The 14,289-nt window shown below is 35.6% G+C and overlaps 1 protein-coding gene across 2 annotated transcripts in view; it reads right to left on the reverse strand.

Annotated features, from left to right (window-relative positions):
• The window catches only part of mtus2b (microtubule associated tumor suppressor candidate 2b), a 37,450-nt gene extending 23,192 nt beyond the window's left edge, over nucleotides 1–14,258 (reverse strand). Inside the window, exons 1-5 of one of the 2 annotated variants that reach the window (XM_043258408.1) lie at nucleotides 13,629–14,258; nucleotides 12,500–12,560; nucleotides 5,346–7,421; nucleotides 4,981–5,188; nucleotides 3,193–3,396 (exon numbers count right to left, since the gene is read on the reverse strand). In XM_043258408.1, coding sequence (XP_043114343.1) covers nucleotides 3,193–3,396; nucleotides 4,981–5,188; nucleotides 5,346–7,205 — 2,272 coding nt within the window. In that variant the 5' untranslated portion in view covers nucleotides 7,206–7,421; nucleotides 12,500–12,560; nucleotides 13,629–14,258. The remainder of the gene's footprint in view (nucleotides 1–3,192; nucleotides 3,397–4,980; nucleotides 5,189–5,345; nucleotides 7,422–12,499; nucleotides 12,561–13,628) is intronic. The other variant, XM_043258409.1, reaches the window with a different exon arrangement.
• Nucleotides 14,259–14,289: the final 31 nt, after the last annotated feature.

The raw sequence follows: 14,289 nt of genomic DNA on the forward strand, positions 1-14,289 counted from the left end.
ATCTATGTTAAAATTTATATTATCATATGATTTTGTTCACAATTCTGAAATATAGCAGAGTACTTGTAATCAGCTACTACAAGAAGACGATCGCTCATTAAAAATAGCTAACCCTTGGGGTCCAAATTGGATATTTTGTAGGGAGGACTGGATCTTTAAGAATTAAATTAAAATTTCCCCATGCTAAAAGCATTATTTTTATATCATAGATAATTGTGTTTAGCCTGTAAAAATTATTTATGATGCAGAGCAAATATTTTTAACCAACTATACAGAGGCAGTCACTCAAAACCTTGTTTGTGAGGTGAAAAAAGAAAAACAAGAAGTAGATTCCAAAAAAATGTGAAACTGTGGAATGACAGCTTGTGTGGCAATTAAGGAGGCAGCCCAAGATACTTTGAAGTTTGCAAGCTCCTGTTCGAGGCATGAAATTAGCTTAATTCAGAAAAAAAAAACTATTTCAGTATTAATGCACATTTCTTAAGCAGTAATCACTTACTTGGAAGAATTAAAGAGATTAAGATATGTGACCATGTACCAAAAAAACTGTCAGACGTAGAATAGGTACATTTGTAGCAAAAGCCAAAAATACATGGGGTCAGTTAGTTTTTTCAGACAGTTTTTTCTGTTAGGCCAAAAATCATGTTCCATGAAGATATTTTATACATTTTCTCCTGTAAATATATCAAAACAAAATTTTTGATTAGTAATATGTGTTGGTAATATGCATGCTAACAAACCATATGTCAATTTATACATGCATCAAATCTTATTTCTATTTCTGCTTCTCTGGAATTCCTTTTTTTTTGTCCTTTGATCACCAGAATGAATGACTTTTTTTCCTAATTATGTCTCTCATCCTGATTTCAGTCTTCTTGTAAGTGCACTTCTCATTTCAGCAGTAAAGAAAGAAATTACTGCGTTTTGTGTCTTTACAAGTGCAGAAATATTAAATCTGATCTAATTCATTGTTTATTATTTGTTACTGTGTTGGCATTAGCGGTAGTACTTTAGCATGGTTCAGTTACAGTAGTAAAAAAAGAAGGTATCATATCGATCACAAGTGAAATATGCAGTATCTCAAGGCTCAGTACTAGGGCCGTTACTTTTCAATCTTTACCTCTGGGAGACATTATCAGGTGACATGGTGTTATCTTTCACTGTTTTGCTGATGATACTCAGCTATACTATATTTCTTCACAGCACAGTGAAAGATATGTTTCTAGCATCTGTAAAACTGCATTTTTATATTTCAAAAACATATCTAAATTGCGACCTATGCTCTCTGTCAGTTTAAATCTAGAATAAAGATCCATCTCTTTAACCTCGTAACCACATAACACACTAATAGGCTTCTATTATTCAAAACCGTTAAAGGATTATTAGGCTGCATTAATTAGATCAGCTGGAACGGGAACACTCCCCATAACGTTCAACGTACTTGTTACATCATAAGAAGAATGGCATCTATGCTAATATTAGTCTGTTTCTTTCGTATTCTGTTTCTCAGTTCGTCTCTAGTTGGTGGATCAGCACCAAGAGATGACCTTCATCGAAGTCCAGAACCAGACCCACACACACACACACAAACAATCCTTTACACAAGTCCTTTACACAATTTGACATAGCTATGTTTATAATTGAACTGAAATTAAGTGCAGGTCGTCTGGCTAGAAGAGAACTGGCCCCCAACTGATCATGGTTTCTCCAAAGGTTTTTTTTTTTTTTTCCATTCTGTCACAGATGGGGTTTTGTTTCCTTGCTGTCATCTCTGGCTTGCTTAGTTAGGGACACTTAATTTCTAGTGATTATCACCAATTTGATTATACAGACCATGACTCTCACTATTATCCTATGTGATACTGTTCACTGCTTTGACACAATCTGTACTCTTAAAAGCGCCATATAAATAAAAGTGATTGACAGATTGTAAAGAATCTGATCTAAAATAATGACTGCAATGCAATTATATGCTGCTGTAGCACAGTTTGGCAGACAGACAGATCTGGTCATAATGAACAGATCTGTTTATTTATTGAACTGGAAGTTAAGTGCTGGGCGTCCGGTCAGAGCCCAACTGAGTCTGGTTTCTCCCAAGGTTTTTTTTTCTCCATTCTGTATGCATGAGGTTTTGTTTCCTTGCCGCTGTCGCCTCTGGCTTGCTTGGTTGGGGACACTTAACTTCTAGTGATTTAACGTCGAATTGATTACAGAGACCGTCTCTGCATTTAATAAGAAATTGGTCACTCTCGTCATTATACATCCCTGTCATTGTACTCTTCTACATTATACTGTACAGTGCTTTGATGCAACCTGTGTTGTTAAAAGCTCTATATAAATAAAAATGATTGATTGATTGATTGATTTAGTAATTTAGTTACATGAAAACAGAAAAAAGACAGAAGAATCATAAAAACGTTTTTTCTAGTAAAATCTGTAGATTAACGCTTCCTGCCTATGAATGGGTGCACAAACAGCGGATAGAGGTAGATTTCTTTTTGTTTATGTTTCTCATTTCAAATATCTCAGCCCACCACAGCACAGGCAAATACAATTATAAAACAACACACACAGTCTCTATATTTCTTCAACTTCATAAAAAACTACACTTATAATATATTGAATGCAATTCTGCAATAAGTAATATAACATGATATAACATAAAATGACTATTATGTCTGCTTTAATCATGGATGATATTTCAGACTTACTGGTATTCTGATACTAAGCAAATTTAATTTTAAAAGACTGTAATACACTGCTCTATTTGTCTTATTTTTTGATGCCTTGTCTTGCACAGATACAGAAAAACCAGTAGGGTGTTACAGACATTGATTGCACTTTGTATCTACGAGACAGAGGGCTTATGACAGGAAGAGTTGGATAATCCAACATGCCTAAACTAATCCTGACACAATACAAGTACCAGAGCATGTGGTCTGAGAATTGGCTGCTTTGGTAATTCCTACATTTAGACTGACACGCATTCAATCACAAAAGGAAAATCATTCTTATGGGAGCTTAAAGTCAACATAACAATAAACATCACAACTAGCAGAAGCCTACAAATCTCTTAAACCCTTAAACTGTTAAACTCAGGTGTCCCAGTCTTTGACATCTGTGTACCCCAGCAAGTGTGTTTTTGCATGTGGCTGACAATAGTGTTATTAAAGCAAGAGATGTAGCACTCACGGCTAGATCGGCAGGGGTCACTGTGTATGCTGTCATTCGATTGGTTGCTGGAAACAGAAGACACGCTAGCACTGCGGACAAAGCCAAAGGTAGCCAGTCGAGCAGGAGGCAGATGGGAGAAGCCGGGAGGACGCAGTCCAGATTGACCCGGTTTGGGGAGCATAAATTTGGGAGACACACCCAATGCTAGTCTCTTCTGATCCACTATAAAGCAGAAAAATATCTTAATATTCCTTTAAACAAATCTCACAAGTTCATTTATAGATATCATGACTTTCTACAAACCATTAGAAAAAATCAATTAATCAGTCAATCAAGCATGTTAACACACAGTTCATTATTCACAAGGCACAGGCGATTGGTTTTATTTACATCATCAGCCAACAAGCTTGTTGCTCAACATTCAAATACTCAGCTGGTGTTTGCTGTGGCAGTTTGCAGCATGCTTCAGAAACCGTGCAACCTCCCAAGCTTCACCTGTATAGATCTGCTACTGGATGATTTCATGTGTATATGCATGAGTAATTTTATCTTTGACGTATGCAAAGAGAATTTGTCTAAAAGTTTTTACAAAAATTGTGCATATATATATAGTGCATATATGTAGTATGTATACAATAAATAATACCCCAATGAAATAATTAAAAGTGAAATGGTGAATTAAAGGGGTCATATGTTGCGATTTTAAGTTTTCCTTTCTCTTTGGATTGTTACAAGCTGTTCCTCCAGGACAGTTTGGATAGCCCTGGGCTATAAAGTGGGGCAATTCTTTGTAAGGACAGTCTGGTGCTTCTGAATAATAACCATTAATTAAGTTGCTTTTTCTCATTAAAAGAATCTGCTACTTACTATTGAAACATGCGATTTGAGCAGTGTAGAGTTGTGCTTGTTTCTCCGATCATGAGTGCAGACATGGACATGATTACGATGCACAACGCAAAGCACAAAAAGACTGTAATAAGCAATTATAATCACTAATTACTGTATATCCACTCTTGATGCAACAAATGCCTCATTTGTAATGGCTTTTATTGTTTTTATGTCTTCATTTTATGTAACGGGCATAACAGTTCCATCACATGCTTGAGGTTTTTGGCCAATTACAATGCACTGCATAGCTGGACAATAAGAGCACACCTCACATTTTTAGAATGATGAGCTTTGTAAAAATGGGCCCGTTTCAGGAAGGAGGTGGGAAATGAAGTGTTTTTCAAACATTAATAAGCATAAATACATTGCATTACACCAAATACACAAAATAATGTTCTTTTAGCAACATCATATGACCCCTTTAATTTCCGTATTTTCAAGAACATGGTAATATTTAACACAAGTGAGTGGTAAAAGAAGAATAAGGAGGGACTAAGAAGGATTAAATCTAAATGTAAGTTAAGTTCCAACAGGTTTTGTGGTCTCTGAAAATATTCCAAAGCTTTAAGTATGTGACAAAGTTTGTCCGCAGTCTCCTTGCCATTATGGATTTTACAATTTAAAGAGAAATGGTAAAGCCTGTAAGAATCAATATAATTCTAGAACCAATATGACTGCAGTTTATAACCTTAGCTGATGGAATGTCTGTGTGTGGCCATTATAGTAAGAAATGAGTCTGATTTTGGGTACTGGCAGTATAAAGCTGTGTAGATAATCATTTAGATTCCTGTCTAGCTGTATTTTAAGAAAATGTCTAATACAAATCAATATTGCTTAATTAAACATTTAAAGAAATGTTCCGAAGAAAGTTAACTGACAACTGGAGACTTGACTTTGAGGGTTTTAGTGCCAACTGACCTGCAGGTTCCTGGTGACTACTTGGGGCCTGAACAGCTGGAGCCGTATAACTGAGGGGTGACGCTGACCTTTGACCTGGTAATACTGTCCTGTTCTTAGCAGCAGGCTGTCTGGTGACAGCTCCAAGGCCAAGCTGAGGCTTTAAGGCTCTCGGAAAGCGGAAAACAGCAGCAGCATCATGGGTATTTAGCTGAAGCGCTTTACCACCCTGAAACCATAAGAAGCATCTATTGATGTCTTTGTTACCATAAATTTGATAAAGCAGCAAAGATTATTAATAAATTATGCTTACTGCTCACGCTTTCATAAGCACAACACATTTATCTACAGTTCAGTAGTGCTGTGTTAGCAGTTGAAAGTCCTACCTGTAAATATTGATCTGGCAGCTCTCCATGAAAACTCTCTGATTTGCCCACAAGTTTATGGGGAACAGTATGGCTGGGTGGCCTGATCCCAGATGCCATCAGTCCTGGAGGGGAGTAGTATCCTGATCTCTGTACTTCCTGACGATACTTGTCATAAAGGATATTAGATGAGCTCAGCACAGGTGAACCTCTGGACCCCTCAGCCTTCTCTTTTGAGGTTAGTGAGCTACTGTAAGGTGTAAGTCTTGGCGGTAGCGTCGACACTTCATAGGGACCTTCAGACATTGGTTTCGCTTGAGGGCTTTTGCGGACATATGTTATAATTTTTGGTCGAACATTTTTTGGCTTCTGAGGTGGAGAAAACTTCTTAGATTCAAATTCTTCTCTAGTGGGTTGTTGAGAAACAGCAGGTTTTGAGAGACTGCTACTACTACTTAGAAAACTTTTACTTGGTTGCCTCAAACCAGTGGTTCCCCTCTGTAAGGTTTCATTTCGTTCCTGACTTGCTTCTCTTGTGCTAATAGCTTTGGCTGGTGATGAAGGTGGCTGTTTCCAAGGTGAACAGGTGGTCTTAGGAGGTGGAGGTGTCTCAGGGCGAGACGGGCTGCCCCAAGGTCTTCGCCTTTCCAAACTCGATGCACTAGAACTTCGAGTCTTTTCAAAAGAAGCTTGCTTCTTATATGGTTGGGGTTCAGAACCTCCAGATTGCACAGGTATATCCTTTGAGGTTAGTTTTGAAGTTTTAAGAGCAGTTTTATGAGATTCCTCCTCCTGGTATTTGAGTTTATTATTACCAGCAGAATCATGGGAGAACCTTCTGTTGCATGAAGCAAACTGTGTGTTGTCTGAGACAAGAGTTGATATCTCAGTTGATACTGTTTTTAAATTTGGAGCCTTGTCTTCTGTTCCATGGTACTTCTTTACTTGAGTTTCAGATTCTCCTAGATTGTCCTGACTGGTACTTCCTGATTCATTAGGGACCTTCTTGATCCTTGCAATGCTACATTCACTCATGCCATTTGTCAGTTGACCTGAGCTCTCATATCTTAAAAAATCTGTAGCTGGTTGGTTTTCTTGTGCTTCTAAAAGGGTTTCCTCAGGCAAGGTGGTAGAATTAAGATTAAGATCAACACTGCCAATGTGCATTGTACTTTTTCCTGCTTGGTGATGTATGCCATCAGTATATACAGAGCTCCGGCTTTTATCTGAAATAGTTAAACAGGATTGTGAGGCAAGGGTAAGGTCCTCAGAGAGAGTCCGGTATGGCCCAGAGGGAGCATGCCATGAATCAGAGCTTTGAGTTTGACCTGCATGGTTTAGGGCACTAGCAAGACTTCCTCCAAGACTAGACATTGTGGAGAGACAAGAAACAAAAACATCATTTTCAGAGCTAAACTCAGTCCTTGTTATGCTGGTCACCATTTCTTTGCTAGTGAACTGAGGATAAGACTCTTGTTCCTTTGAAATAAACTGGGAGAACCTTTTGCCATCCTTAGGAGACATTGCTTCGGTCTGCATTAAATTGGTGTCACACTTAACATCTCCTCTAGGAATAATGCTCTCTTCATCATCCTCTATTTCCTGACTTTCCAGCCTCTCAAACTCAGCCAACTCTGGGTCATCACATGGGGAATCTGTGCCCTGGATAATCATCTTCACCTGCTGCTCAGTATGAGATACCACAGAGGACAGAGTTTCAGTTGCCTTCAGAGTTGTTCCTCCATTTCCTCTTTGCATTTCATTAGCATTGGCATCACCATCTAGGGAATCTTCAGCATGTCTGTTGTTGTTTCGGATTTCCTTACAGTCATCTTCAATGCTGGTCCCGAAGGGTGTGTTGTGTTCTTCATTCACACTCATGTTTCCTGAAGGCTCATGTGCTCTCAAGCTTTCATGTAGAGTCTTGTTGATCCTCCCTTGAGGTCTGGAGCTCTTACCGCTTTCAAACTTAAAGCTAAAGTAAGTATTGGCATCTTTCACACTGTTAGATGAGATATTGATTTTGAGAAGATGACATCAGGAGTTGTCTTCAACATATGGGTAAATAACAGATTTAGAAATGTCTTGACAGAAAACCTGTATAAGAAATAAAAATAAGAAATAATGTAGACATAAACAGACACATTCATGTACAATATTAAAATTTTTGTACCCATAAAATGATTTGATGGTAGTATGTTTTGAGATCCACAAATCCTCTCTTTTTTATGTTCACCTTAAAGAGAAATAGTATAATTAGAGGCAATTTGGTGTGTGATAGTAAATGAACATGAGTTTGATATTTTGGTTGATTAATCTAAATGACTGTTAATTTAAATGTTTTGGTTAAATGCTTCATTACATAATCATTAATAAAGTAATGATAAGGTTTTATTATTATTAGCACATTTGAAAATGGTTATGAAAATGTAACAGTTCCTGAAGTATTAAGACCTTTCATTTCTAGTTATGCACAAGTCTGTGATCTGTAAAAAAATGACATTTCCCTTAGCATTGATATTTTAATATTTCCTTAGTAAACATAAATACTGGCAGTTTATCCACTGTAATGACAACTTAATTTCTTAAACTGATTTTCCATATAAAAGAAAAGAAAATCCATAGCATAATAGATAATTTAATGCTTCAGTCAAATGGGATTTGGTGTAATATTTAATTCAATCATGAAATTCTTTTATACAAAATTATAAACACACTGATAATTCTCCACAGAGTGAGAAAGCACACTTATGCTCAGTCCTCCCTAGCAACAAAAACAGCTCCTACACTCCAGAACTTCAACCGTAGGAGGTCATTCCCTAAGGTAACGGCAGACAAATGTTCTCAACAGGAACATATTGTCCAAAAAAAAACAGGTGCAATAACTGATTTTGTAATAGATTAATAATAAATGAACTTCTAAAATTTCTAAAATAGCAAATTATGTATCTTAATAGACATGCTGATAAAAGACAATTGTTCAATAAGAAGGCAAATTACCTTTATACTATTACATAGTGTAAATGTTCCCCTTTTACAAATGATATATTTGACTAAAATTCAAACTCCATTGCATAATGTTTTTATAAACAGATAACAAAAAAAACAAACCATTACCTAATTCTATAAGACATTTTGCAAGGCAAGCTTAGGTAAACAAAATATATTTTGTGCATTTATACGTCTTGGCATGATCCATTTTCTTGACCTACTTTGTGCATCTGATGGTTTTGTGAATCTGCAGTCAATCATTACAGTTCACTTACTATCATAATGATGTCTCATTATCTTTCTATGCTTTAAAAATGTCTAATAATTTTTTACAAATGTGATATTTGCGATCTACATATGTGAAAACACATTTTAAAGAAACTGATTTTTATCACTATTATGTGTCAATTTTAATTTATTCAAAAAGGAGAAAGTTACATTAAAACAAACAAACAAAAAAGACTGACCTCCATTCCCCAAAGACATGCTCATGCTAAATGTTATGGAATAATCTAAACAGTCTCTGTTGAACTGTCAGAGACAATGACTAACTGTCACAGAGTGTTTGTTAATATGATGGTTTGTCAGTCACATGTGACAAGTCACATTATAGTCAGGTCTGCAGGTCACAGAAACACAGCACTGTATGACAGCATGAAGAGATTTAGATTATATAGCAAAAGATACCCTGCAACAGATCATCACGGCTATTTAGAGTCAGGAGCTCAATTATTTACAAGGGGAAGGTAGACAGAAATGGAAAAAAAAAAAAAAAAAAAAACCCAACCAGCATCAGAAAAGCTACTTGCAGCTTGTCAAGCAACAAGCTACTCAAAATTTAAAGTACAAAGTAGAGCAGTTTTTATCAGTTAATCAATTTTAATAAATTTAATCTCAATTTTAAAAACAAAGGTTCTTCAGTAGAAAACGTTTTTCTGTTTAAAATTTACTTCACAGTAAGAAAAATATGTTTCTTTAAATAACTGTTGCCCCAAAATGTTTTTTTCTATGACATTGCAAAGCCTCTATTTGGAACCTTTACTTTTAAAAACAGTTACGCACAGCAAGATTTAAATAATTGTTAATTTATTCTGTAAAATTATTATAATAAATATTATAGTGTTTTGTAAATGCAACATAAATGTTCGTATAATTATTTACACAAACCAATTTAATTAATCTGGCATCCCAAAGCTCAACTCTGCACATCCTCTCTTCTACCAAACACACACTCACCAAAACTTCTACTTGACCTACTTTCACAGAAACGTCTCAGAAGTTAAAATGTTCAAAGACTTCACAGCCCAACACTAGGGAGGGTTTGACCTTACAGATAGATTTAAATAATAATTATTATTCAGTTTACATTCATGTTCCTATGTGACAGAGCACATTTTTATGACGTGTTAGTAAACTACACAATTAAAAAGTATCACAAAAAAAAGAGTACATATTTTAGGCTGTAGTATAAGTAGGAATTGGCACACAACACAACTGGATAGAATTTTAAGTGCTTCTTATGCTCTCTGGAAAACATGATATTTTGAAGAATATGGGAACCAAACACAAGTTTTTGACTTTATATTGACACTTACTGGCATATTACTTTCTTTATTTCAGCGGTGCCAAAAAGCCTATTCACAAGCTTATTCATTACATGTGTCAGAAAAAAAACTATAAATTTATGCCTTTTTATTTAATTTTCATTTTTCGTATGCCTCATGTTTATATGCTAAATGAAGGCTACTGGACAGAGTTCTAAGCAGCTATGAAGCCAAAGTATATTACCAGCCATTAACAGAATCTGGAGCCTTGCAATTCAATGACTCTCAAAGAAGATCAAACTAAAGCTATATTAGTGCACTATTAGAGGGAACAAAGAACCAGTCAGATGAACTGAAAAAGCCCAAATTTCAAATCAGACTCTTAAACTGATTGGAGGAATCTCAATACGGCTCAGTCAGCAGAGGTGAGGTTTCCTCCTGGCTGATGGATGTCGAGCTGACAGTGAATAGATGAGAGAGCACAGCAATGGTATTGTTTCCAGAATGCATGATGAATTCCTGCTCTGCACTTCTCTGTGGCTGTGACTTATTACAGCAAACCAAGCTTACTACTGTAGAACAACACATGCCACGCATGATGTGGTTTTGCCAATGGTTTTTTTCTAATTTGACCAGACAGAAGTCTTTGACCACGACAATTTGTGTTTTGCAGCGCTAAATCTAGGAGGGGGATTAACATACTTTACTACAGATTTTTAAATGAATGTATTAACACTTATAGTGCTTTAACCATATTTTTACATTCTTTTACTCTGGAAGACAAAAACTGTTGTGTGTTTTTGTAAATGATACAACGACTCATTCATAAAGACAGGCGTAACACTAATCAACGTGAACTACTGACTAAATGCATGGAATAACAGTTTGTTTGAATGCGTGAACACAAACAAGCAAAGAGATACAAACAGTGAAATGCCCCTTTATGTTATTCAGCGCATTTGGGACGCTACTCTGCCAATCAGATTCAACAACTCGAACTGTCATATATATAGTCTAATAAGTACAGTGTCTTTGACAATTAAGTTTTGAAGACATTATTAAAAATATATTAGCTTATATTATCAGATAAAGTGCGTTATTCTTAAACATGTCATTAACCACAGCACACTCACTGTTTGGGGATACAAATTATGAAAAAGTTTATTATGTGTTAAATTAATTATTGTGCTTGCAATAAATACTTATTAAATATATACTTGAAATAGATACAGAACTTTTCATTTGAATCACACTGTCAGCAACATAACAAAAGATCTAACTGTAAGCTCAGTATTTACTCAGATGTATTTTAGATATTTAGCCTATTTAAATACAAATGTTCAACTAATATCTTCTGTACATTTTCTTTTTGCACCTGTAATGTTTGACACAGACCTCAGTTAGATACAAAGAGTTACTCAATACATGCAATCCCATGCAGTTTCTTATTGCAGTCTGCAGCATCACCCCTGCAGTAATTCTGCTGTCACGATGCCAGAAATACATCCAGGTGCATTCATGGTATGTCTATCAATCTCATGAAAATATTTAGCTATTTTATGAGGTCGCAATTTCATATGAATGCATGCAATTGGATTTTTACGAAAAACAAACACTTTTTAGAAAGCCACCAATTTGCCAAAACATGAAATAGTTAGAAAAGCGTGCATTAATTCATCTGTCATGAGTAAAAATATTATTCTATGAGGTACTGTTTTTAAATTAATTTATAAAATATGATTTGTATAATTTTTAGAAAGCCACCTATTTGCCAAAACAATTTTTTTTAATGGATTTCCACAAGAGTTTGTTGATTTGTCTGTCTGTTTACAGTGTCTGTGCAACTAATATTCAAAATATAATGACATTTACTAGTATATATAAATATACAAAAAATATAACTGACATTTTTTACAGTTGACAGTTTAGTGTTAACATGCTAAGTACTTTTAGACTGAGCAAAAGGAAATAAGAGCGATGGTTGACATACGGTAAGGACTGGTGCAGTTTCTATCGCAGACATGAAGTATAAATAAAACACTCACAGTGTGTTCCTCAAGCGTCAACATGAAACCCACAGCTAACGGCCATGAGAGACTGTCATTGTTACTTCCACCTCATTGTTTTTCCTCTTTCATGACACTGTAACACATTCAGAGTGCTACTGGCAGTAATGCGGCCAGCAGTAGGAAGTTCAAGAGGCAAATTGCTGTCATAGTCATTAAGATGCATGAAATTCCCCTCATTTCCCATGATGCATTCAGAGCATGTCCACTGCACCTGTTCACTAATCAACCAGCTAACCTAGAAGGGACCTGGATTAGAGAAACATGTTACATCTGTCTTTCCTTATGTGTGTGTGTGTGTGTGTGTGTGTGTCTTTTTAGCCCCTTTTCCTGAGAATCTCCCATATGGAAGCGATTTCCACTCTCAGAGCTACAGTGCTAATTAAATATTAACATCCAAATGAAACCGGAGGCCACGCCTCCTTTCCTTTTCAAAATCAAATCCTTCTCAGCTTTGTGTGAGAGGATTTATTGTATATAAATGTTCTTTACTTTACTCAAAGGATTTAGAATGTTCAGTTTCACAACCTGACACAAAGTGTGAATTAAAACAGTGAGTTGTTAGGATACATACTATGTACGTATTTAGCTTGGCGCTGTCTTCATCAAACACAGTCAGAATAGCTGCCTCAGAACTGAAAGAAAAAAATTTGAATTCTTCAGTGGCTTACACTTAACATTTTTTATGTGCATGATGAAATGAAAAATATGGTTAATGGAGAGACTGTATTTTTGGCATTGCAGGGAACACAGCCCAAAACAATTTTCATGCTAATCATTCAGCCTGTCAATTTTAAATTTTAACATTTTAAGTGAAATATAACAACATTATGGTTTTATACCACAATGGGAAAATATGTCTGCATTCTGTATGCTACATATTTCCTCATACAGTAAAAGGTAAACATAGAATACATATTTCAAAAGCAGCATTTGTACTCGTATTGTTAACATAACTTTGATACTTTTAAAAAATGATTGCTAATGCAGCATTATTATTGTTGATTATTAATAAGATATGCACAATGCATTATGGATCAACAAAGATATAACTACATAAATATTCCAATATTATTATTAACTATAAGCTCTAACATAAATATACAAGCCCAAAAACAGATTTAATTTCATATAATTTTATGAGTTATAGTTTGTTACATTATAGTAACAATATTGATGCATTTGTTGTGTTTTATTATGTACATCTAAAGTACACTAATAACTGTATAATGCCTAAGATTTTATTATTATATTATTTATTTCTGTGATACTTTAACACATTTGTAATTAAATATGTGGGTTTTCATGTACAGGGTATATGTAAGGACAGGATATATTTATATACATATAGGCCTACTTAATATTATGTGATTATATTAAAAGATTTATTCACGTTATTTAGATTATTATTATTATAAACACGTGCAAACACCCACCATAAATAATTTTAACAGCAGAAACTAAATATCGCAGCAATATACATAAATAATAGATTATACTCATTGCTTAATTCAGTTTCTCTGCGTGCTGAATTAAATAGCCTACATGGCAGATCGACCGCTATCAGACCGCGAGAAAAACAGCATGTGATATAAGCACACATTGAGTTTTGCTGCAGATACACACGACAGCAGGTGGATATGTGATGCTCTGAGTGTGCGCCATCACGTTATCCACCAACACACACACACACACAGTCTTACCTGATCTTCAGCATCCGCGAGGAAACGCTGCACGACTGATGCAGAAGACGAATGAGTGTTTGATTTCTCACAGCATCCTCAAGACGAGTGAAAAATCAGGCGGAGAGGATGAGAGGAGAGCCAGACGCGCACCACAGGACGCTGATCGCAGGAATGAACGGTGAGAAATGAAGCGACCAAAAATGGCTGCGTTCCAACGAACAAGCGAGTTCCCTAGCTAGACAACATTTTACTGCATCATTCCGTTGATTTCGGTCAGTTCTCGTTGCAGTTCGGCAGCGTTTTGGACAAAATGATAGGTGCACCTATGATATTCAAAAAATGTTGTCGTTTCCTAAGGCGCTTGTGGTCCCAGGCATGCTGTCTAGGTAGGAGCTCGCCAGGTTTTAAAACAGAACCTGTGGTAAAAGAGCGTAGAGCGCCACTCATAGGCAGATCAGCACACAAAATATGTCTTACAGTTTCATACACAATAAATTCAGCACATATAACCTATGGAGTATATATTTTAAATAGTAGGCTATTTAATATTGTAGATATATAATGTGATAACATGTCTAACTATTAAAGCCTGATTATATTATAGACTGTAAAATGTAATCAAATGTGTTACACTATAACTACTATGATGCAAAATAACAAATTCATACTTTATTGCATA

The sequence above is a fragment of the Puntigrus tetrazona genome, chromosome 15 (assembly GCF_018831695.1).
Source record: "Puntigrus tetrazona isolate hp1 chromosome 15, ASM1883169v1, whole genome shotgun sequence".
NCBI classification, from domain to species: Eukaryota; Metazoa; Chordata; class Actinopteri; order Cypriniformes; family Cyprinidae; genus Puntigrus; species Puntigrus tetrazona.